General features: G+C 31.4%; 2 protein-coding genes across 2 annotated transcripts; one reads left to right on the top strand and one right to left on the bottom strand.

Moving 5' to 3' along the window:
- Positions 1-105: 105 nt before the first annotated feature.
- Positions 106-3,665, bottom strand: LOC7474632 (hypothetical protein At1g04090). The gene is made up of 2 exons (XM_002319078.4): positions 3,134-3,665; positions 106-2,213 (listed from the first exon to the last, which is right to left on the bottom strand). Exons 1-2 carry the CDS (start codon positions 3,252-3,254, stop codon positions 613-615), a joined length of 1,722 nt encoding a protein of 573 aa, XP_002319114.1. The 5' UTR covers positions 3,255-3,665; the 3' UTR covers positions 106-612.
- An 8,783-nt stretch (positions 3,666-12,448) lies between these two features.
- LOC7474631 (plasmodesmata-located protein 2) lies at positions 12,449-13,910 on the top strand. Its single transcript, XM_024583532.2, has 3 exons — positions 12,449-13,292; positions 13,398-13,527; positions 13,616-13,910. Coding segments are annotated over exons 1-3 (885 nt in total). The 5' UTR covers positions 12,449-12,538; the 3' UTR covers positions 13,617-13,910.
- The last annotated feature ends 3,365 nt before the right edge of the window (positions 13,911-17,275 follow it).

Below are 17,275 nucleotides of genomic sequence, written 5' to 3'. Positions count from 1 at the left end.
CGAAAAACAAGTCTCAACACTTTCCCTTCCCAAATACATTCATCCGATGTAGTAAAGTTTAGACTGGCTTATGATTGAGGTGGGGTTACCTTTCAAACTTCAGTGTGGTAAACCTTTCTTTTCATAGACATGGCAAGGTTAATGTGATAAAATACATCCATCATCTTCACAATCATAACTAACAAGTGCATAGCACGGTATCACTAAATTTACTGGTCCCCACTCCCCGGACCCCTTTCACATAGGGATTGACAAATTCTTCACATTTCGTGGAAAATGACACTCCATGATCAAACCTGGCTGCACCTCAACACATTTTTTGCTGCCTCTACATTTTACAAAGAATACCCTACAGGTAGCAAGTTGCCATCAGAAGGTAAATCACACACTGGAAGGTAATGAGTGGACTTCATTACATTGAAGGCAAAAACTAAATCTTTCTTGCCTTTGTCACAAGCAAAGCGTGCTAATAGTGAAGTGCTGTGGAAAACGTCGCCAGGTGACGCATTCTGCAAATGCAAACGCTATCCCTCTGCGAACCCTCTATCAACAAGTATAGACAAAGAATAGCAGGAAGGCTAGTAAGCCAACAAGTCTTTGTATGGCCCTTGGCTAGCATATTTCATCTCCCACCCAGTTATATTTTTCCTTCGGTCCAGATGGCCCCTCCTCGCCATAAAGCTCTGTTGGAAACAAGTCAACGAGGTTCTCCACTGAAAATCGAACAAAAAATGGGAGATGATCAAGTATCTTATCTATTTCAGATCGCGAATCATACACAATGGTTGGGCCCCATTCTCTCATATACTGCAACCAGCATGGTTCTGTAACAACTCCATCGCCAAGATATTCAGCTGCAACAAGTTGATACTTTAAGCTCGAATCCACATAATATTTGCTCCGAGCAACATCATTTCTCACTCCAATTCCAAGCTTTGTTGATCCTTGAAGGTAAGTCCCAGGGTGTGGGAAACTAGCATGACCATGTTTTGAGGAGTAAACAACTGGCCTGTTACCTTCAATGAATTCCAAATCTGAAGCATCCACCCATCGACCCCCACTGTGTTCTGAGAAGAAGACTTGCCATAGTTCTCCAGTGAAGTTGCTTACACGAAGGGTGTAGTGCTCCCAGTCACCCACATGTTGTCCTATCTTGGTCATTGGTATAGTCATAAGACCAATTTTAAGGGTGGCTGGTCCATTGAAAGGACAAAATATCCACATAGCAATGTCAGTAAAAGTCCCCCCAAATGCTGGCTTTGCATGAACATAAAGCTCAGCACTCTCTAAATCTCCGGCTATGACATCATTTCTGGCAGCATCATCAACTGGCAAATCTATCCAAAATTCACCATCATTTTCCCCTCCACTGGGCAAGTTTGAGCCCCTAAGATCAATAGGTTCACACTTCTGCCCGCAATCTTGGTACAGAAGAGCTCCATTTTTGAAGAACCATTGCACTGACGAGGGCAAGCAATCTTCGTCCGGATGGAAAAACACAGTAGGGCCATAATGCTTAATTAGTGCATGAACCTGGTCCAGATTTGGCATTGCAGGCTGAGAGTGGTCAAGATTCTTCAAGCATGCAATATCTATTAGTACCTCATCAGAACTCAAGTAAGCATTGCAGTAGAATGTCCCAACAGAAACACCTTTAGCAAACATTCCCCTTCTGTGGGGTCTTGTGTTCCAGACCTCAAACGGATTGGAAGATTTTGAATCCGAGGAAATTATTTGATCGCTGGTTTCACATCTTTCAGTAAGATCAGCTCGAACACATCTAACTTCTTCAACTTTAGGCTCCTCTGGATTTTTAGTGACCACAATGCCCATAGCCTTGTAACCTTCTGGGGGATTTGGCAGCCAAAAGTAACCACCACCACCATTCTTCTCTGAATTCGAACCCCAAATCAAGGAGTAGTTAAGCGGCTTTCTAAGAGGAGAGTCTACCTCTGAGTCATGGATATGGCCAACTTCAGGCTTGTGGGCATTGGAGTCACAACCTACAAGAACGTATCCTCTCAGAGGCTGGTCATTGGACTGACAATAGTAACCAAGGCAGTGAAAACCTTCAGGGATCCCAACAGGCCGATAAAATGATACCCCTTTTGATTTTCCACGTAGTAGACCACAGCTCCAAACACTCTCAAATTTGGTAATCTTGGCGACTTCTATTTCTCCTAAATTTATTCTTCCAGCAGCGAATCCTTGACCTGAGAAAATGAATGCGTTATCATTTCTACTTACAAACAGATATTCTAAGATTCCAGAAAGTATGTAGAGTAAAACAATATTTAGCATAGCTGCAGTAAATATGAATTACGAATTTATGCATTGATTAAACCTACAAGAATTGTTTATTTCAATTTAAATGAGTTGAGAAAACATGCAACAACACTTCAACTTACCTCTTTTTTAAAATAATAATAAAAAGTTTAGAAAAAGAATAGCTATCCATTCATAATTAATTCAATAAAAAAAGAATCTAGCAATTCCATGTTTTGAAAGTTTCGAGCAAGCTTCAACTTTCAAGGCATTCCAGGTTATCAAAGCTTTGACCCAAGTTCAAGCATGTGCCAGATAAACTTATCCATAATAACAAAAGAATAATAATGTCAGATCACGATTCTAGCTCTAATCCTTATAATCCTTAGACTAAGTATAATTACATTCCTTCACATGGTAATCAAGTTGCTAGGTAATTGTTTGATACATGTAACTGGCTAGATATAAAAAGAAACAATTGAGAGGAAAACAAAAGGGAAACTTCTGAGTTCTGACTGGAAGGAAGAAAAAAAAAAAGAGGAAACTTCAGAGGTTTACAAAAGGTTTAGGCATTTAGCACACAAAGTTGACCACTGGTGAAACAATGAAAGACTGCAAACTGAGTCAAAAATCAGAAGAAAGAAAGGATCACCAAAAAAAAAAAAAAACAGGGAGAGTAAGGCATATACAAAGCATATTCCGATCATCAATTAACAGTTTAACACCCAAAACCATAATTAATTAGCCAAAAAAATAGAAATGAAGAGTTGATATCGCTTCCTAGAGAAACATAGTCAAACGAATAGCTCATCTTTTTTTAAAAAAAGAACAAGAAAAGAAAGTAGCTTGTGTATGGAAGTATTGATACCTTGAGGCCATATAGGAAGAGGTGCAGGCAAAGAGAAAGGTTGAGGGTCTGGCAAGTAGAAATCATCATCATAAAAATCTTGGTTGCTCCAACAAAAGCACTCACAGTACCCACCAAACATATCTTGTTTCCTTTTTCAAGTAGTCTTGTTCAACTTCTTACAACTAAACCAACAGCTCTTTCTCCAACAAGATTCTCAAAAACCCACCAACACCCACAATTTGTTTTGATCTTTCGCCTCTTGATCCAGTAGTCTCTCTTTCTAAAAACCACTGTGCTTGTGTATCCAAGAGAAAACAGAGAAAGAAAGAGAGGCAGGGTCTGGGGCCTTCGAAAACTCTCTCTCACCCTCAAAGAAGCATTTAAAAAACTGACCCGTGATTGAATTTATTAAAGCGAGAGAGAGAGAGAGTCTTTAATTCGTCTTGGAGAAGAGGAGGAGAGCGGTTGAGTTGAGTGAAAGGAGAGGAAGTTGATGTCTTGATTATGTTCGTGGTCTTGCCTCCTAACCTTTGTTTGTTGGGTTTTGGGTTAGGTTCCCTTTTCTATTTTTTTGGAGGGTAGCATTTCTGTTTCTTTTCGTTTTAGTTAACTGTAACTTAGTCCTTATAGTTTATTAAAAATAATTAATTAGTCCTTATAATATAAAAAATAATTAATAGTCCTTTTGACCGAACCAATGTTAATTGTCCTCGTTAGAACGTGGTTGTTTTGAGTAAAACATTTAATATATAAAAATTGTCTTACATGAAAAATATATTAGAATAAGTAATGATTTAAAAAAATTAGTGATAATAAATTAATGATAACGATGTATTTATTATGATATCTTAATAATCGTGATATTAAAGATAAATATAATGATAGTGGTGATTGTGATAATAACTGAGTTGTGATGATAATAAAAATGGATTAATAATAGTAGCGAAGATAATGATGATGGAAATGAGTAGGGGAGGCTGATAGGACCTGAGCCCGTGCAAAAAAAAAAGATAATTCAAATTTTTCCTTGAACAATTTAAAATTTTAAGGCCAAAACTTGTAAAATTTATGTTTCGACCTCAAGAAATTGGTTGTGACGTTATAGTGATAATGATTAAAATAGTAGGATAATATTGTAAATAAATTATTATTTATTAAATAATTTCCATAATTTTATAAGTTAAAAATATTTTTCAATAAATAAATTGAGTTTAGAGAGTAACTGAAATATTTTACAATAAAAACACTAAAAAATCATGAAAAATATCCTCTTAAAAATTCTTTCACGTGAAACAAATGTGTTTTCTTAATTGGTTTTTTTTATATTTTTCAGAACACTTTGTTGTCAAAGTTTTTCATCTTACTTACATCTCTTTTCTTATTTCATTTTTCAATAAATAAATTTAAAAAATATAAAATTGATAAAATGAGGACTAATCGATCGGTTTTACTAAACAATGAGGACTGGGTTGTACTTTACTCTCTCTTCCCCTTTCCTTATCTTCGAACAGAGCACGGTCCCTAAACTTTGAAGAATACGGAGTAGTAGTGCTTGCTCTCCTACTCTCCTTCTTTAGAGCGTGATGTTTAGTCTATTGCCTCCTTTCCTCCTTAATTTATTTTTATTTTAATATCTACTACATTGCAAGTCATATATTACAAGTAATATTGCTTTACTTTTTCAAGTTTCCTAATTCAATAAAAACCTAGAAAACATATAAATTTTATGAACTTAATTCTATCTTTTTTGCATCTAGTCTATTTATCTTCTTCACATTTTCTTATTTTTTATTTTTGAATAGCTTGTTTGGGAGTGTAGTTGCGATTGTTTTTCAAAATGTTTTTCACTAAAAAATGTATCAAAATAATATATTTTTTTATTTTTTAAAAATTATTTTTGATATTAGTGCATCAAAATGATCTAAAAACACCAAAAAATATTAATTTAAAGTAAAGAAAAAATATAAAAATTTTAAATTTTTTTAAAAACGCTTTTGAAATACAAAAACAAACCGCGCAAAGATATCTCAAAGTTATTCTAATGATACATTCAAACTCTTATATTTATTTTATTATCTATTTGTTAACTTGCATTTTGTTATGTTCTTTATTTTTTATTTTTTTTATTTTTTTTATTTTTTAAAAATATGTTATAAAATGAAGGGTCAAAAATTGATTACAACAAACACATTAAGAAATTTACAATAAAAATCATTATACAATTAAAAAAATTAAATTAAATAATTATACTTTAATTCATTCAATTAATTGTACTTGATCATACTATTGAGGCCATGAGATCCTTAAATAATATGGATAATCCACATTAATACACTGCTACACTTTAGGCGCGTGTTTCAAGCAGGCCAGCAAGGGTATGCTACGTGTTACGCACGCGCTTAGGATGCGTGGATGTACACTTTAACGTGTGTTCTTCGCATCTTTTGCACACCAAAAAAATATGCCTCGGAGAGAAATTAGAGAGAGCTACGTGTATCATAACTATGGTGCTACATCTTTCCCTATCCACGTAGCAGTGACTCCTATTTGTCCCTTTGTATATTATTTAACACAGTGAAGAAGTCTCTTGAAATTTCGAGGGGCACAAAAATGAGATGAAATTTGGAAAAAAAAATCAAGCAATGAAAACCAATAAATATTTAGTTGTGAAGAATTAAATTGAATTTTTTTTAATAAAAAAAAACAGAAAAAGGGCTAGGCGCTAAGTCTAGGGCAACTCACATCTCTAGGTCTGTTTATTTTTTTATGAGACGAGCTATGCGTCGACTGTTTTCTCATGATCAAAAATTTATTTTAATTGTTTTTTTTACCCAAAATACATACAAAACAACTTACATGCTTATAAAAATTACTTATTCCTTCAAACAATCTAAAAATTAATTCATAGTGAAATATTTATTATAATTCCACAATGCAAAAGTTACATTGTTTATGCCACACCTTTTATATTTTCTTATAATTATAATAATAAAAGGAAATTTTAGATATATTTTGTCCAAAATACTTTATTGATATGTTGAAAAAATAAAATTATAACCTTGAAGGGTGTAACTCAACTGGTCAGGTTCTAGATTTACTTCCTAGAGGTCACTGGTTCGAGTCTCGTAAATCTAAGGGCCACTGGAGACTTATATGATCGTTAATTTCAAGGCTCGTGGGATTAGTTGAGGTGCGCGCAAGCTGACCCGGACACCTACATTAATTAAAAAAAAATTCTAGTAAAAAACAAAATTGGTTATCATTCATCAACTTTTAAATCCGAACATCATCAATATATGAAGGGCTGGAATTAAATAAGAATTTTGATGTATAGAGTTAAAATGCGATATTATTTTAATAGAAGGATATAATAACATATTCTCTACTAAGTAGAAAGGGACCGCCTGCCTATAATGATGCTTGAAAATAGATTATTCAGGCAAATGGTAGTCGATGATTGTCTGATGATCCAACATTCCTTCTCGTGTCCTGCACAAAGTTAGGTGTCCTTGCTAGGTTTTTTCTGTCTCTTGTAAACCTTCAAATCATTGCCTTCTTCATCTCCTGTTTGGAATTATGTTATTAGGTCAATTTTTTTTAAAAAAAAATTATATTTTTATATTTTTAGATTGATTTAAAGTTGTTGATATCAAAAATAATTTTTTTAAAATAAAAAATATTATTTTAATATATTTATAAAAACACACTTTTAAAAAAACTATTACATAAATACCCAGCTACTCCATCTTTACTATGGATTAATGCCTTTTCAAACACTTAAAATATTTCTCTGAAAAAAAAAATTATTAATGTTGATATTTGATCAGTTTGTATGTATTTCGATTAATTTTATGGATTTTTTGAACTAGTAATCATTAAATAGTAAATCTAAAATCTGACTAGTTAAGTTATATTTCAAAGTTAAAAAAAATAAAGATTTCTAGTTTTACTAGTGGTTGCCATGAATATCTAGTCCGCCGATATGCTCTCATCCAAAAAGCATATTCCACCACTTGCACTGCGACCAAATGTTTACTTCTAATTCATTTTATGTGCAAAGTTGACTGGATACCTCGCCCAAAACCTCAAGAGGTTGGACTTGGTGCAAACAGGAGGAAGAGACGAGGCTATTACCATCAGTGCAAATATCAAAGGTTGGTGTGGGGTTTTACGAGATTCGGATTTTGGATACAAGATGGCTGTTCAAATACCGAGGGTTGATCAGTCGGCGAGATTTTTAGTTTGTTATTTAAAAATTATTATTTTAAGGTTTTTTTTTAAAGTAATTGGAGATTTACTCAGTTTTTAATTTTAATATTTTATGGAATTAGTTAAATTAGACGTAAGTGGTCTAAAAAACTTATAATTAATAAAAAAAATTGATTTATTCCGTTGTTAATTTTAAAACCTTATGAGACTAGTCAAATTGCACGCAAGCTGTTTCACAAACTCATGACTAATAAAAAGAAAAAAATTTAACTTACTAGGTTGTTAATTTTAAAATTTTACAGGATTAATCAAATTACATGCAAGCTATTTCAAGGATTTACAATTAAAAAAAAGAGAGAGAAAAAGATAGTTGATCCTGCAATAATTAATGGGTTTTGTAAGGGAATTTTCGTTACCAAAACAGCTAGAATTTCACCCTCAAGCTATTTCGGAGAATAATTCGTTATTGTATATAGCATGGAAAACTTGTTCAAGTAGACTACCCAGAAAAATCACCGACTGGTGATATGAAGATATTTCATGCTGTCAGAGTGTACCTTTTGATAAATCACCGGTCACAGCTGGATTAGGATTATAGGTGAATATTTTTATTTCGGTTTGTTTTTTATTTATAAAAATAATTATTTAAAAATTTTATGAAATACAAAAAAAAACTAAAATCGGATCAAACCGACCGGTTTTGGTTCGGTTATTTTATATTAAAAACCAAAACCCAGCCGACCAGTTTTGGTTTTGTTCGGTTCAATTCAGTTATTTTATATTAAAAACTAAGAACTACATTGTTTTTTGAGGTTTTTTTTTTTACTTTCTTAATCGGGTTGGTTTCAGCTTGATTTGGTTTTTTTATTTTTTTGGTTTTAAGTTTATGAAACCGAAATCGAACCGAACTGAATATTTTTTAAAATATTCTAATTAATTTAACCAAGTTTTTTTTATAATTCAGTTTTTTTTATTTTTTTACTCACCCTAATTAAGATCCACCCTACATGCCTAGAATTACCCATCAGCTTCCTAAAAATCGGTATCACACCGTACTCTCCCATGCTTACATATTAATTATCAATGCTACGCTACCGTTTTCATCAATAATTATCTCCCTCAACCCGACTCCTTAATTATCATTGCTATTTTATTTTTTATGAGATAAACTCATGTGACCCAGAAATATAAATACATCAAGTTATTAAATAATTAAATTGATTAAAAATAGACTATAACACCACACAAGAACAAGTCCGGGTAATGGATCATGGAACTCAAGCCCACTCAAGGCTACACAAGCAAACAACACAATCCTTCTTTCTACTATATTGTTTGTTTGGGGCTGCGATTGCACTGATTTTTCATAAAAAAATAATTTTTAGTTTTGCAATTAATATAGTGTAACATTATTTATTTTTAGTTTTGAATAATAATTTAAAAAGAAAAAAGGAAAAATTACAAAAGAACAAAGCTAATAACAAAATAAATGATATAATAGGTCAAGTGTATAATGATAAATATTCCAAGTGTAAAAAATAAAATAAAATATTCTTTTCCAAAACAAAGTGTAAAGAGAAGATAAGGAAAAACTAAAAAAAAATATTACAAAAAATAAAGATAAAAAAATTGGTGACAAATAGGCCAAATATAAAGTGATAAATATGCTAAGTATAGATAAAGAAAGTAAGAAAAATGTTTTTTTTTAAAAAAAAACAAAAAATTATAAATTTACCACCACTACACTACCTGCTATAATAATAAAATTATATAAAAAAATTCAATTATATCATTCTTTTACGGTGGAAGAGAGTTTCCTTTTAGTATATGTACTAGTTATGTAACTTGTGCTTCACCGCAAATCAGATAATATTTTTTACCAAAAAAAAAAAACATACAACCTTTTCCAACATTTGTTTTACAAAAAAAAAATCATAATTATAAATTGAAAAACCTATATATGCATTTAATTAAATAAATCAATAACCATTTGTGCTAATAAATAGGAGAATAAGTGTCGATACTTCTATTTGACTTGTCTTGTTGCGGATTAAATAATTTTTTTCTAATGCAAAAGAATGAATGAATAAGTGTTATTAACAAACTTTTTTTGCATAAGATAAAAAATACAATAGTGAATAAAAAAGTCAATGTTTATATAAAATAAAATAAAATAAAAATTACATGTATTAATAAAAATATATAAGATCTAATTTTTTTTTGAAATATGGTACAAAACGAGACAATGTTACAGTGAAATATCATTTACTTTTAGTTTTGTATAATAATTTTTTTAAAAAAAATGTAATGAAAAAAAAGAGAAATTTTAAAAGAATGAAGACAAGAATAAAAAGAATGATATAAATAATCCAAGTGTAGAGTAATAAATATTCAAAGTGTAAAGATTAAAAACAATATTTTTTTTCTAAAAAAATAAAGAAAAAAAGGGAAAAACTAAAATAAATTACATAAGAATGAAGATAAAAAAAGGGTGATAAATAGATGAAGTGCAAAGTGATAAATATATCAAGAATAAAAAAAAAAATCTAAGAAAATTATTTTTCTATAAAACCCAAAAAATTACAGATTTACTAAAAAAAATAAATTCAATTATACCATTTTTATAGTATTTGTATAAAAATAATAATAATTAATTTAAACACTACAGGAGAGTGAAAATGATTGGTGCTCCAAGTGGTTGTTTGCTTGGGTCACACAGGCTACAATACTTCCACGTTATCTGAAGCAGTAGGAGGGAAAATCCATCGGATGACGCGAGTGTCGTTGTCAAGTGTCCTAGTTTTGTGGGGTTGGTTGGCCCAAACTAAGACACATAGCCGCCCCATCAGACTTTTCCCACTTTTAATCATTCAACATTCAGCCTTCCATTTGGACGGCTTGAAAACACGGCATCTTTTTTAGAGCTACAAATCAAAATGAAAGCGTAAGCAAAAGCAAAAGCACAAGCACAAGCACATTAAATATAATTTGACAGTTATTTTTTAATAAAAATATAGTAGTGATTGTTTTTTTATTTAAAAATATTTTTTATTTAAAAATATAGTGTAATAATATTTATTTATTTATTTATTTTTAATATTAATATATTAAAATGATTTAAAAATATAAAAAATTAATTTTGTTTTTGAATTTTAGTCAACTTTTGACCGTAATCTTAAATAGAGACTGAATTTGATTGGTCAGAGTAATTTACTGCACAAGAAATCAATTTTTCTTTTTTATTTGATAATAAAAAGTATTTTTGAATAGATTTATATGTTAATTGAAACTAATTTTTTTTCTACATATTTAATTTTTTTTAATAATAATGGTTTTTTAAAATATTTTTTACTTGAAAATTTATTAAAATAATATTTGTTTTTATTTTTTAAAATTTATTTTTAATATTAGCATATCAAAATGCTTCAGAAACATAAAATATAAATTAATTTAAAGCTAAAACAAATTTTTTTTTTTTTAAATCCAACCACAACCCAAATCCAAACAAAAACACCCTTGAGTTAATAATTTTTTTTTTGTAGGTAACAAACAATTATTAGATCAACACACATACAAGAACACACACAAATTGGAAGATAAAAAATGGTTCGTGATATTGTTACCGAACTCGGTTTCCCGGTGGCCGGTGAGCCCGTTTCTCTGATCTCAAGATCTGTTTTGTACAATGGGATATGGCTCATGCCCATTTCCTGGTCAGGTACAGGGAGGGCCTGAACTGTTCTGAATTAGGCCTCTTTCTTTTCTTTGATTTAGGGCTTGTGGTTCTCCATGATTATCAATATCAAATTGTGCATAACCTGCAAATGCTAGACTGCTAGCTCATCCATGCATATTATTTGGCTTTATCAAAATTACAAGCTCCGAACTCTATGTTGTAAGCCCCATTAAATTTGACTGTGATCTTCCATATCCAGACCTTAATTATAAATAAATGCAAGTGATCCCAGGCTGCTTCTTCTTCTTCTCTCCCTATATATATCCATTCAACATCCCTTCTGGAACTTCAACCTGGATCCTCCAGGTGAAAAGTAGCAAAGTGTCAAGGACTCAAGTCTATTATTATATAGGTATATCACCTTTGGGGCATGGATTAGTTCATATGATCCAAGCACAGGATACATCTGCTGCTGAAAGTTATTGTAAACTACAAAATAGAAAAGGTTATTTGTTGGGTATTTATTTGCTTCAACGAATCTGAAATCAACATTTTCACTTGCCCTCGAGGGAAAGGTGGAGTTGGGGAGAAAAGTCACCTCCTCCTATTAGAATATAAAACAAGAAATTTTGCTTCGCATATATGATGATATATACATGCACAAACATGCACATACAAAATTATGGTAATTATTGTAGATATAACTGTTCATAAATGGAAACAGATGAAGAATTGGTTTAGAGGGGGTATGAAAATACTGTTTTTAAATGTGTTTATTTATATAACATAGATATAACTAACACCTCCAGGTGTTAATATGCATACAAAAACTAAGCCCTCTAAACCTTGAAAAAATAAAAAGATAAGATAAATGAAAGAAATTATATTTTTTTTGTGTAAGTGTTAATATTATGATCATTAATGAAACAGTATAACTATTAATGAAACAATTATATTTTAAATTAATTATAAAAATTAAAGAAATAAATTCAAAACATAAATTAATCTCATTGACATATTAAATTCCAAGTATAATTTTTAGATATTATAAATATTCATATAATAGCATTATAAAGCCTATTAAAAAAGCTCATCCACCATGAGTTTTATTTAATTTACTACACAATAAAAACTCATCTTTATAAACACTTAGACGAGAGTTTTTCTTTCCAACATGGAATCAACATCTTTTTCTTCAGTATTTATTCACAAATTACACCAACACTTGTTAGCCAATCATGCATATTATTAGGTGCTATCTTGGACAAACTGAGAGCGACTAAGTTCATCTAAATCAGAATATATCACTTTTGATTGGTATTGTCGAGGGTTGAGATTTTGGTTGATTGCCTCACCTAGTGGGCAATTAGATAAGTTAGGTTGGAAAATAAGCTCAAATATTCCCAACTGCCATGTTGATTCATTGTAGCCTAACTGTAATATGGTAGTCTTAATCAATGTTTTATTTTCCTTAATATTTCCATCAAAACCAATAACACCTAATCAAACAGGATCAACATTGACAAACACCTTCCTCAATGGATTCAACCTCCATATCATTCTCTCTTGTATCTCATATGCTAGTTCTCTCAGCCAGTTTAGGGCTTTTACTACCATGTGTTAAATGTAGTTCGGATTTTAGCACCTTGGTGTACAAGAAATGCTCGAACCAAACATACAATGGTTCCACCGAGTCTCACTCACAAACCCTTTCTTCCCTTTTCCAAGAACTCTTACCACAGTCCTCTACTTCCAAGTTCTTTAAAACCACAGCCGGCGACGAAAATGTTGGCATTTCTGCTTTCTTTCAATGCAGAAATGATTTGAGAAACGACGAGTGCTATAACTGTGTAAACACACTTCCCAAGGTATCAAACAGCCTATGTAAACAAGCTCTAGCAGCTAGGGTTCACCTTGATGGGTGCTATTTCAAGTATGAAACCGATGGGCTTGTCGAGGAGACCTCTACGCATGAATTGCTTCATCAAACATGCAGCGAAAAAAAGGTGGTGGGTCATGGTTTCGAAGAGTTGAAGAATGCAGCCTTCGCAGCAATGGAGAGCGGGGTGGTGAGTGAAGGAGGGTTCTATGAGACAAATTATGAGTCTTTGCATGTTATGGCACAGTGTCAGGGTGATTTAAAGGGTTGTGATTGTGGTGAATGTATAAGTTCTGCAATACAAGTAGCTGAAGAGAAATGTGGCGCCTCAATTTCTAGCCAAGTTTATATGGACAAGTGCTTTATGAGCTATACTTACTATCCAGATGGGATACCAGGCAACTCATACCCAGGTAAACTTGGTAGAATAGAGTATAAAATTAAGACAAAAATGTTCATGTTAATTAATTTTCGAATTATAGTATGAATATATGCTAAACTAAAGATAATTTGGCCAGGAAAAGAGAGCAATTATGGAAAAAGTACAGGGAGGACAGTAGCAATCGTTGTGGGAGGGGCAGTAGTCTTGGGAGTTGGATTCATCTTGTTGAAGTTCTTCAAATCTTGTGGCAAGAAAGAGGATATATAGTAAGATCAAATCACAGTAAATCTAAGTAATTAACTATTTTATTTCTATTGCTATGATGATCCAGAGCAGTTCAATTTCCTTGTGCAGAAATTATCTAGATGAAGATCAACTTTGATTTCTTGAAGGATGGGCTATCGAGCTATCTTTTCTGCCTTTTCAATCTAAGAGGAAAACATATGTCAGGGTGGTTGAACTTGAAAAGAGAAGGTGGAGGAAGATTAACTTGCGTGCGCCGGTGGGGATTCAATGGTTAGATGAGTCCTTAAACTGGTTTGAAGAAGACTATTTCTTTGAGAAATAAGATTTGTTGTGGAGTATCTAGAGATTTAAATTCATGGAATCTTGATATGGTATTGTTCTATGTCCTTCTCTTAGTATATTATCTCCTTCTTCTTCTTCTTTTTTTTTAAAAAAAATTAATTGTGCATGGCTTGATGATTCAGTGACTTTTGATGAGAGAAATGTTTGGTGTAACTTATAAAAAGTAGTTTTTAACTTTGAGTTATGATTTAAGAGTTATTTTTATAAATAATTTATAATAAAAATGAGTTAAAATGACTTTAAATAATAAATATATTTTTGTTGTTGTTTGTTATTATTCCATCGAATTGTAATAGTTTATTTTGCTGTCCTTTTTTTTTTCATTTGATTCAATTAATTGTTAGTTTTTATTGATGTTTTAATTATTGTTTTCTTCTTCAATTTATTCTTAGTTTCAATTAGTTTGTGATTAATTAACATTCAACATATTTTTCATTTCAATTTTGTCGTTCAATCAAATATAAATTTATTTTATATTTTTATTTTGATTTTGATTTTTTAATTATTACTTTTAAAAAATTCTTTTGTATAATTGAATTTTTTTTTCAATTTTATCCTTCAATATTTGATTGATTGAGAATTGAATTTCATAGTTTTTCTAGATAGGGTACTTTAGGTCTAATGATTAGGTCGTAATTTTTTTTAAAAAGATCTTTATAATTTTTTTATTTATCAGGTCATTTCAATTCTATTATCTGGATCCTGGATTTAACGAGATATCCCGGATTAACTATGTCTTTAGGAGACAAATATAGGTAAATATTGATAGATAATAGAAAATAAACATTTGCCTAGTTAAAATACCATGTCAAATATAATGATAATTGGCTTTTAATATTCTCTTTTTATATTAAATGGAAGAGTAGTTACAATAATATTCTCATAATCAATGAATATTATATTAAATAATTTTAATTATTATTAATAATTATTATATATAAGCATTACTAGCCATTATATAGTCTTTACTAGTCATGTAAGTTTATTAGAAAAATCAATTATAATTTAATAATTAAAAAAAGCTAAATAGCCTTAGAAAAACATTGTGGCAATCATGTTTTTCTAAGGCTTATGATTCAATTATAAGCATCATTAACCTTATGTTTACAGTAAAAATTAAGTTTAAAAATTCGGAAAAGCAAGATTTAGAAAATAATTTTTCGGGAGAGGGAACATCATAGCAATATTCATGGAAAACCTAGCGTTCCATGAGAGAAACACCCAACCAGATTTTGTCGTTCTGCAATTATTAATTAATGAGAACCAAGAATTAACCTTCTGTATCATATATATATATATGCATGATTCATTCATTCATGTTGATGATGCCAATATCAGAACTTTTGCTTTCAAAACAACAAAATATCTCCCATGATCCATTCAAAGATAAGAAAATAAAAATAATAAGATGGATTCCCTCGATCATCACCTTCCTTTTCTCTGTAAAAAAAAGAACAGATTCATGTTCTTGAGGGAATATATGGGACCCTAGTTTCTTTTCTTTTTTCCTCTTCCACTCAACTATGTTTGGATAAAGGGATAATTCCTCATGTACCCATTCTCTAAATACTTGTTTATTTTTACGTTTTAAAAGTACTTGTTTCTATTTAATTTTTGATAAATGTTTGAAAAAAACCAAATAAACAACAAAAAAAACTCAAAAATATATTTTTGATGTATTTACGTCGTTTGCGGCACCTTTTTCAAATAATTAAAAAAAAAAGAAAGAAAAAGAAAAAGAAAAAAGAAAAAATGCATTTATTTTTTTAATAATCTAATTTTAATTGCGGAAGGAAGAGAACCAATTTAAAAATTAAAAACCTTCTCACCAAGCAACCCATTTTTTTTTAATCAAATGATCTACAATCAATTCTTTTAATTCAAGAGTCCATTTTTCTTTGCCTTATCTCCAAGTTAAGAAATGAATGATTGTGAGTTATTCTTGAAATCCAATGATGCTTGGGGGGAGGGGGTTAAAGAAAAATCACTCACACATTCTCTCCCTACACCCACACAACACAAAAGAAAACCTAAAACCTTTTATACCCTTATCAGCCGGAAAGGCAAAGAAAAAAAATACAAAACTAGCCATAGACAACCACGGATCCCCTCCTCAGCCTTGGATCATCCACCATTGTCAATATCTTAGCAAACCATTCAACCTATACCAATCCAGAAATCCACCACTAGAACTGTCATTCTAGCCCCCCTTGATAGTCTCACAAAAGCAACAACGCCAAACCCAGCTTTCCATTTCGTCATCGATCCCTTTCTCACAAAACCAATCAGGCCAACTACCACTCTCCTAGCTAGAGACCATAACCAACATAATCAATAGAAACCTCAATAACCATCCTCACATTGACAACCCCTCCTCTCCCTCTCTCGGTCACAACTAAAAATTTCACCATGAGTCAATCAATCTCTCTCCACCATTAATCAAATAAGTTCAAAATCATCGACTGTCATACCCAACCATAGACCTCAAACTCTCCTATAGTTTCCCTAAAACTAGCACCCCACCAATAGATTCCATCACTATCTCCTGCAACTCCTTATTTGTCCAAAAACAGCTCCCATCCAGCCTTACCCATATAAAGAAAAAAATAGCTCTCTCTCTACCAAACCAACCCATTATCGACTCATTATCAACGTACCCGCGACAAGTATAGGCCATAATCGTAGCCGCATCGCAAGCAATATGCAATCCATCATCACTTCCTCCCCCGTTGTTAGTCAAGACAATATAGCCGTTTCCCTTTTCTTCTCTCTTTCTTGTGGCAGCGTCATTAGCCTCCCTCCATCCACAACAACCCTAATTTATAGATAATAGAGAGGAGTATATATGAAAACAGAAGAATATAAGTTACAGTACAGAAAGAGAGAGGTGAATCTAAGAAAAAAATTAAACCCGATAGATTTATTTGTGTGATTTTTTGGGTTTTTTAGGTGGCGGTATCTCTCACCTCTAGCATAGGAAGAAATAAGAGAAGAAATCACTCCCGGTCAATCAATTTTCTTGTCTTCACCAGCGACGGCACGTGGGCTCACGCGCCTCCAGTGGAGGTGGTGCGTGAGACCCACGCGCACTACTGTTCTTGCAACTCAGAAGCTTCCCAACACTGTTCTTGAATTCTCAGCAATTTCTCCGGATTGATTTGTGAATTTTTGTAAATATTTAATGTGTTGTTTTGATCATTTTGAATTTTGGTGATTTGTAAATTGATAATTGTGGGTGTGCGAGTAAAATATAGTAAAAAAAAAATATGTGTGTATGTGTGTTTATTTTCTTTTTTTACTTTGTGTTAAATGAATGATAAAAAAAAGAGAAAGATAAAAAGAAAAAAAATTAAATATTTTTAATTACATGCGATCAAATCTCTAAAAAATATGAATAAATCATATCGTTTAGTATTTCTATATGAA

Source organism: Populus trichocarpa, chromosome 13 (genome assembly GCF_000002775.5).
Source record: "Populus trichocarpa isolate Nisqually-1 chromosome 13, P.trichocarpa_v4.1, whole genome shotgun sequence".
NCBI lineage: Eukaryota > Viridiplantae > Streptophyta > Magnoliopsida > Malpighiales > Salicaceae > Populus > Populus trichocarpa.
Note: the sequence above shows the minus strand (reverse complement) of the source record. Positions and strands in the feature narration are given on the sequence as shown.

What these genes read in the sequence shown, in the direction of transcription:
- LOC7474631 (XM_024583532.2), top strand. Translation starts at nt 12,539, where the DNA reads ATGGATTCAACCTCCATATCATTCTCTCTTGTATCTCATATGCTAGTT. An exon ending in ACCAGGCAACTCATACCCAG is followed by an intron (nt 13,293 to 13,397) that starts GTAAACTTGGTA and finishes TAATTTGGCCAG; the next exon opens with GAAAAGAGAGCAATTATGGA.
- LOC7474632 (XM_002319078.4), bottom strand. Translation starts at nt 3,254, where the DNA reads ATGTTTGGTGGGTACTGTGAGTGCTTTTGTTGGAGCAACCAAGATTTT. An exon ending in TCTTCCTATATGGCCTCAAG is followed by an intron (nt 2,214 to 3,133) that starts GTATCAATACTT and finishes TCATTTTCTCAG; the next exon opens with GTCAAGGATTCGCTGCTGGA.